Source organism: Malurus melanocephalus, unplaced genomic scaffold (assembly GCF_030028575.1).
Source record: "Malurus melanocephalus ecotype Western Australia unplaced genomic scaffold, MMel_1.1 scaffold_476, whole genome shotgun sequence".
NCBI classification, from domain to species: Eukaryota; Metazoa; Chordata; class Aves; order Passeriformes; family Maluridae; genus Malurus; species Malurus melanocephalus.
The window spans coordinates 532,454-540,492 of NW_026623708.1; the positions used below are offsets into that span (position 1 = coordinate 532,454).

At 37.9% G+C, this 8,039-nt stretch overlaps 1 protein-coding gene across 1 annotated transcript in view; it reads left to right on the forward strand.

The window, feature by feature from the left end:
- WARS2 (tryptophanyl tRNA synthetase 2, mitochondrial) overlaps positions 1-5,806 on the forward strand; it is a 39,866-nt gene extending 34,060 nt beyond the window's left edge. Inside the window, exons 4-6 of the mRNA XM_057380892.1 lie at positions 341-426; positions 3,002-3,120; positions 5,001-5,806. Coding sequence (XP_057236875.1) covers positions 341-426; positions 3,002-3,120; positions 5,001-5,449 — 654 coding nt within the window. The 3' untranslated portion in view covers positions 5,450-5,806. The remainder of the gene's footprint in view (positions 1-340; positions 427-3,001; positions 3,121-5,000) is intronic.
- The last annotated feature ends 2,233 nt before the right edge of the window (positions 5,807-8,039 follow it).

The following is an 8,039-nucleotide window of genomic DNA, read 5'->3' on the forward strand; positions in this document are numbered from 1 at the left end:
TGTGTCTTGATCTCTTTTCTGTGAAGCACAGGTATTAATACCTTTTTATTAATTATTAGAGTGTTTCAAAAATGTATTGCTGAAAGACTGCAAACAGGAAACAAAAGAAACCCTATGTACCCATCTCATTAGAGTATCAGAACAGTGTAGGGAAATTCATAAATATGGGATGTAAACCAGAATTATGTATTCATAAGGAGTGGATTTTACTCAACATTCCATTCTGTAGAGTTACACAATGAATTACTCAATTAGTCAGAATTCTAATGAATTAAAATCCCAGACTTTGATGCCATTAGCTGAAAGTGTAATTATTCTCTGGTTTTTTTTTTTCAAACAGATGAAGCGTGCCAGCCAGCACAGCGAAGGAACTGTTGGTTTGTTGACTTACCCTGTGCTTCAAGCAGCAGATATTTTGCTGTACAAGTAAGAGGCAGAATGTGASCCCATGGGCAATGTCTGTTCAGCTACATTGGAATGAATGTTTGCCAGGTCAACATGCTAACTTATTAAGCAGGGGAGTTGGGTGTGATYAGATCAGAAGATTGGAAATGGATGACAGACTCTGGAGTGGCTTTTTGAAATCTRGCCTGGTTAAAAAGCAGCTTTAAAGAGCAAAAAATGGTCACATGAGAATAATTCTTAGGGAATTCTATCAGACTGATGTTTAATTTTACGTATTACATGTTCACACAGATACACTTTTTTTTAAAATTAGTTATGCTTTATTTTATGCTGTGTACTAGAGAGGTACTTAAAATATGTGTATGTAGTATACCAATATTCATACTGATGAAAAAAAATAAGTAATTGACTGCACCTTGTGGTACCTGTGCTGGTTCAGTTTTGTCTCTGTTTTATTCTATGCTGCAATGGCAATAGTCCTTGCTGAAGGTGACAGCATGCCTAAGGCTGTAGCCTGGCTGATAGAATTTCTGGTGCATTGTCATGACTGGTTGTGTTTGATAATGTGATTGAAACTGTCTCAGTAAACAAATGTTAGAGACAGTCCACCAGGTATGAATTGTTTTTATGATCGGAGCATATATATTTTGTGGCATTGTTCTGAAAGAAGTTTTGAGTATTGGTTGGGACAGAGAAGTTATGCAGGACTATGAGGACAAGGAATTCTGGATGGAGTAACTAAGATTAACCAGTTGTGAATTCAGAAAAATGTATCTAGAGAAATTTCATGTTAAATGATCACAGTAGGGAATACAGTACTGTTAAGAGACCAAGAGATGGTATTTCTAATTCACCTGAATTTTAACTAAAAACAATGGGGAGCAAGCAAAAGTCAGAATATATTTGAATATTATTATTTTATTTGCAGAGAGTCCCATTTGACTGTCAAGCATTTGAGTGTTTGAGTGCCAAGTATTTAAGGGTGAAATTTAGACAGCTTTATCAGAAATCACATTATTTTCATTGAGYTCAACYTTGTTTGTCTCTTCCATCTCTAATSAGAAGATGTTTCATCTTTYCTTAGTAAARCCAGTGGTTTGTTKGCTACTGTCTGTATTAACARCTGGTTGYCCACACAGACTACAAAACAAGRAAGTGAAAGAGAAACAGTATCTCTTTGAAGAAATTTGACTTCATATCTTTAATAGGAAATGTTTTCATGTAAACTAATATAAGGAGCAACAGTTTTAGGGAGAAACTGAAGCACAGGAAGGGAACAGCAGAATTTTGAGCTGGAAGAGGGGGAAAAACATTACTAACTCAGATGAACCAAGGATCAAAGACAGGAAAATGGACAGAAGGTAAATACAGGACAGAAAGGAGTAAAAATAGCACCAGAATAGATACAGTAGGGAAAAAAAAAAAAAGCCAGCAAGGAAAAAGGCAAAGYATCATGCAGAGGCTTTTATAGAGATGATGTTTTCTGTTTAGTGGCAAACTGTGAGTATGGAACCATTTTGGCATATGGAAACATTTCTTTCGACCTGCTTAAAGTMTATTGATTATGGTAACTGATTTTCTCTCAGTTACAGGGCACAATTTCCTATTGACTACTGTAACTGTATTTAGGTTGCCTTGCTGATTTTTTGGGAATAAAGGTGGGCAAATTGATTCCTGGTAATTCAGAATCGGAAGGAAAGAGTACCAYGTTGATCTGAAATTTTCTGGGAACTTAAAAGATGCATAGTGAACTTCCTTACTTTGGAACATGTCCAGCATTCAGAGCTGAAWACTCTATAAGCCACAGGAAAAAAATCTCTGCTGGGGGATGTGAGAGTAATCAAAAGCTGGCAAGATTTCAAGTCTGCCTCATCTAAAAGAATCATACATTTTTAGCAAGTATGAGTAACTGTGGGAAAGAATCACCAAGGGAAGTAATAGATTCTTCACCTCCTCATGTCCTCTGATGSAGATTGTATTTCCCTCCAGAAGTGTATTCAAGCCATTGAGTTCAATGCAGAAGATCAAATTATCCTTTGACTCTAACAGATCTAATCCTCTAATAACACTTGTGACCATAGAGGCACTGCACCACATGATATTTATACAATTGTGACCCATGAGGAAGAGCCACTCTCTTATTTCCTTCCTTTGATACATCATCAGTACCAACTCCTCAACAGCTTTATTTTCCTGAGACTTAATGTGACAAGGTGCTTGCACTTYATGCCTTGCAGATCTTTCTTACTTTTTTTGCACACTTAACATGTGCTCTTTGATCTCTGAGAGACAGCAGGAGATACTACAGAAACCTTTCTTTGAGCTGAGTTTAATGAGTTGCTCTTATGGGTATTTTGCCATATATTGGACTATTTTTGCCCTTGGATATGGGCTCCAGTTCAGCACAGAAAGCAGAGTCRCCCTTGAATATGTTCAGCTGAGGTTCTTGTTCCCACAGCACCTATATCTGGCTGGTACTGAGTGTTTTTTCTCAATTTGGCCCTCAGTCATGGCAGAAGCTGTGACAGTCTTGAGTAACATTTCAGCAGAACCAGAGAGCTTTACTGAATTTCCTGTATCTGTCTTTTATTAAAAGGTCAACACGTGTTCCTGTTGGAGAAGATCAAGTCCTGCACCTGGAACTAGCCCAAGATATAGCACAACATTTCAACAAGAAATATGGAGAATTCTTTCCTGTGCCCAAAGCCATTTTAAGTGAGCTGGTCTCAGTTATTTTYCTTTCCCTTAACTGCACTTCAAGCTTGAAGATGGATTTAAATATTGTGGGTGTAGTTTTGGGGACCAAGAAAAGAGGGCAAACTGATGCTAAGGGAGTGAAAAATTTAAAACTGACAACGAGAGACTGGAGGCTGTGGAACTGAACTCCCAAAATAAATATAAGGCTTTAGAAATCTCTAAAGGTAGAGGAATGTATGTGATGCCTGATGTTCTAATCCAGGGGGCCAGATGCACTCTACTGCTGCCAGTCAGCCTTATTCTTCTTTTAAGAGGGTCTCTGATCCATTTTGCTCATTCAGGAGACATKTAAGCAACAAAGCAAGAGATCTCTAGCAAGCAGAATTCTTCAGTGTCCAAGTGGTGGATGATTACATTAAACRTGCTGAACAGCCTGTTGGTTTATTGTTACAGTGCTCCAATTTTTTTTTTTTAGGGTGTTTAATATATACTTGAATATTTCAATATGTGTCTGTCACAGAGCTTAAAACTTTACAGGTTTGATCTTAGACTTATAAGGAAAATCTTCTCAGCCATTTTTGAGCTGTAAGGTCATAGGCCGGGGGGTGAGGAGGAGTCAGATGGCACAAATGGCATTTTTGTTAAGAAACGTGAAGAATTGGGCAAGGATGAAGCATTGMATCTTTGTTGGAAGTAATGTAGAGGAATGCACAGCAAAGACCTTCGCCCCCAAAAGGGCAAGGAGCTCTCACCTTAGAAAAGACAAGCAGTAATATTCCTTTCTCAATTTTCAAGTCTCAGTGACAAAAATGGTGTTAGACCTGGAGTGGAATTTGGAGAATATTAGGTATTGCAAACTCTGCAGTTTCTAATTGAGTGCTAAGCACTGTAAAGARGAGCTGAGAGTAGCCTATGATGCAGGTGAGACTGTTTACCTTTAAATACTCAATTTGAAAATTTGAAATTTTTTTTTGAAAAAAAAAAAAAAGGGACTGATTCAGGCTCACTAGCTGCAGACAATTGAATTACCTGGACTCTTTCAAATTTACAGAAAAGAGACAGACTCTTCCAAAAGGTGATTTCTGAACAAAGCACTTTCTGGGGCAATCTGAGCTGGAAGAATCCTTATCCTTTCACTGGGTACATAGGCCATCTATGGGCAGTATGCAGGTAATTTACTTGGCTCTATTAGGTGTCTAAAAACAATTGGTGTGAGTACTCTGTCCATCAGTGATGCTTTATGTACTCCATGAACCATATTTCTTGGTGAAAAACAGTGTGGGTTGATGCTGTTAAAGTACTTTGCAATATTCCCCTAATGCTACTAATCTATTCCATGTACATGCATATATATTAGTAGTTTGTACAAAACCCACACCTTTCTTATCTGAACAGTGCTTTACCTTTAACAGAGCTGGTCAGTGTTGAGTTAAAGTATTTTAATAACTGTCTTTACTGAGATTTAGGAGAATTATTATGGGATTTGGAGTGGAAGAGTTTCCTGAAATAAGGAGATTAACTGTTATGGGTTTGTTTTGGGGTTTTTTTTTCCTACCAGTGGCTTTAACCTTGAACCTTTCAGTAATGTGCAGTTCAGGCTCTGTAGGTAACTCATTCCCATTGCCAGCAGTAGAAGGGAGGAGAAATTTCAGGGGGAAGATCAGCATGTAAGACATGTAAAATATTATGAGTAGTCCCAGCAGAAGTTCCTGCTCAGTGAGGATGGGAGAGATTCAGATTATGAAAGGAGAAGGTGCAAGGACTAAACAGAGCATACATKATTGAGCTCACAATATATTTCTGAGCAAGGATAAACAGCTTCATCACATTGCTGCAGAATGCTTTTAGGAATTGTTATATTGTGTTCATAATAATTTCTCTTTTTTTTTTTCCTAAAGGTACAACAAAGAAAATCAAATCCCTCCGAGATCCATCAGTGAAGATGTCCAAGTCAGACCCCCAGAAGTTAGCTACTGTGAACATAGCAGACARCCCTGATGAAATAGTGCTGAAATTTCGCAAAGCTGTGACTGACTTTACCTCAGAGGTGACCTATGACCCTGCTGCTCGCCCTGGAGTCTCCAATTTAGTGGCCATTCATGCTGCAGTAACGGGGCTGAGCATCAAAGAAGTGCTGCACCAAGCCACGGGGCTCGACACTGCTCGCTACAAAATGGTGGTGGCAGAGTCAGTCATCCAAAAATTTGCACCTATCAGGAATGAAATCAAGAAACTCCAGGAAGATAAGTCCCATTTGATGAAGATTTTRGAGGATGGAGCAGAGAAAGCCAAAGAACTGGCTGTTCCTATCTATCAAGAAATAAGGAGACTGATAGGATTTCAGTAGAACCTGCTGAGATATTGCAAGAATTTTTGTATCATGGGACRGTGATTTTGTTATTTGTAACAAAATCATTGATTATTAATCATTTTTGGTTTGAAACAGAGGCTTTTTTTCCTGGAAGATCAAAGGAGACCATTAAAGAACGTGCATGAAGCCAGATATCTCCAGTGGGACCAGTTGAAGAGGGACGACAGAAGCAATCACGATTCACAAAGAAATTGTGTAAAAGCAGAATATAAGATTGCCTGTGCATTTTTGGATTTTTCCATTGACCACTGCAATGGAAAGGTGATCAGAATCTAGCAGATAGATTTGTAATCCTCTCAAGAATTTACTTAGCTGTGTATGTTGATACAGAGCAACAATTTCTCCTATTGGGAGTTATTTGAATTTGATATGGTGATTAAACATGTTTTTGGAAAACCAGAATAAAAACAGAGACTTACAAATAAATGCTCAGGGTGATGAAGAGAAAACTTACTAATTCTCCCTATAGTGTCTTCAAATTGTGTGAATTTTTTTTTTAATATCTGTAGTTTGTGTGAAGTGAGTTAATGTGTCTCTCTAAAACTCACCATGGATWCTGTGCTCAGTGTGCTCAATGACTTCCTTGATAGTCACTCCAAAGAATCCACAGAGCAGACTTGAATTTCACTTTGTGCCATCCTGCTGGTCAGGTCTAAAGCATTTCAGTGAGAAATTAGAGCAGTCCTTCAGCTGCTCCCATTTTACAGGCTGTTCTGTTCAGCAGAGAACTCCAGGATTTTCAGTCCAGCATCAAGTCTAGGATTACTTTCAAAAAGATGTAGAGGAAAAGAKGTAATCCTGAATCAAAGAAATTTTGGGTTGAGAATCAGAGAACTTTGTGTAAAGTTTACAAAATTACTTTTTTAAAAAATTGTGCCAAAGTCAGAGCCAGAATAGAGTTAAATTGATCTTTATGAATTCTTTTATCACTAAAGATAAGTGAACCTTGAGAAAGCATTGGGATGGGAGAAGAATGTTAGCCTGCCCTGATCTTAGGCTTCACAAGGTCCACAGATTGGGACCCATGGATCATGGATTTGTCAAAAAATGTGTGGCAAAGGGGAAGTGCCCAAAGGAGACACCAGGTTCTGAAGAGAGGTAGCAGTACATGTTGAAAGGGRATGAAAGCCCTCCTGGTCCTGTGCCAGCAGATTTGAGTGTATCGTTCCTCTTCATGGTGCTGGGGTTGAAATTGCTGTACTGTGATGTAAATTGAGTTAATCCTGTGCTCTGGCAACTCATAACTACTCTGTGCCTGTGGCATTTATCATGAAGGATTGCAGACTTACATGAGTTAGTAAAACATTGGGGTTGTGGGTGGGGCATGTTTCTACATAGTGCAGTTGGTTGGGTTGGGTTTTTTTCCTAAAAAGCAGTATTTAGTTGATTATAGTGAGCTGATTCAGAAAGAAATGCTTAATTTTCCAAAACATGAAGCTGAGGACTGAGCAACTCCACGTCTGCACTCAGACCTGTATTAATTTGGGTCTGAAGAAGAGAGCTTCCATGCAAGGTCTTGATGATGACAGATTTTCTAAAATTAGTCAAGACTAGAGRAGCAGAGTGGATGGTGACAGACTTATTGGAACCCAAACTCAGTTTAGACAAACCTAAGGTAAAGTGCTCTGGAAAGAATAAGTATATTMAAAAACAATCCCTGATTTTAAGTTTAATTATAACTGTGTATAATTATGTAGTTTTACWGAACTTTTTTCAGTGTTTAACATCTGCATTAGGAAACTTAAGACAAAAAAATTAAGGCACACAATTACTGCTGCTGACTGACTAGGCATTAAATGTTTTCTCTGGCACTTTTTTAATATAGTGGCACTTCTTGATTTCTGCAAAGGTCCCACAGTATGTTCCTTAAGAGAAACTAATATGGTGCTTATGAAGACTCTTTAATAGTATTTTACAGTATTATTATCTTTAATAATACTGTATCTAGTTTCTACCTATACCTCTTTCTCACTAGCAAGGATAGAAGAATATATTTAAAGGACAAACTGTATTTTCAAGGTCTCTTTTTGCTTCTGATACTCAAATCACTTAATATATAGAGTTGCCATTCAACACCTTCTTTGCAGTGGAAAGACAGTAGGAGAATTCATGGGAGGGGTTGACATCAACAGATAATTTTGATTTAATTTTGGTTCTGTGGCAATTTTTACTAAGTAGTGCAGATGAGTTAAGACAATTGTTTGGAGAGCAGTTGTTGGAGAAGACCTGATGCTTTATATTTTCAAATTATTTTTTTCACACTAACTCTAGTGTTAGAGATTTAATGTTTGTTTGCAATGAAGCAATCTTAAAATGTATTTTCACGTTTGTTTTTATCCAGATCATATTCTCTAAGACTTCTCTTTGATGTCAGCTGAAGTGCAGTTGGTGGGGAKTTTCTGCAGGAGCAGCTCCTGATCCCACTGCAGTGTTGAGCAGACACACCCTGTGTTATTGTGGAAATCACTGTAAGGTATTCTTCCAGGACAGGATGGGCAAAAGGTCCAAATACATCTTTCCTAGTTGAAAAAAAAAAGAGTTGAAAGGTGGAAGGGTATCCTTACCC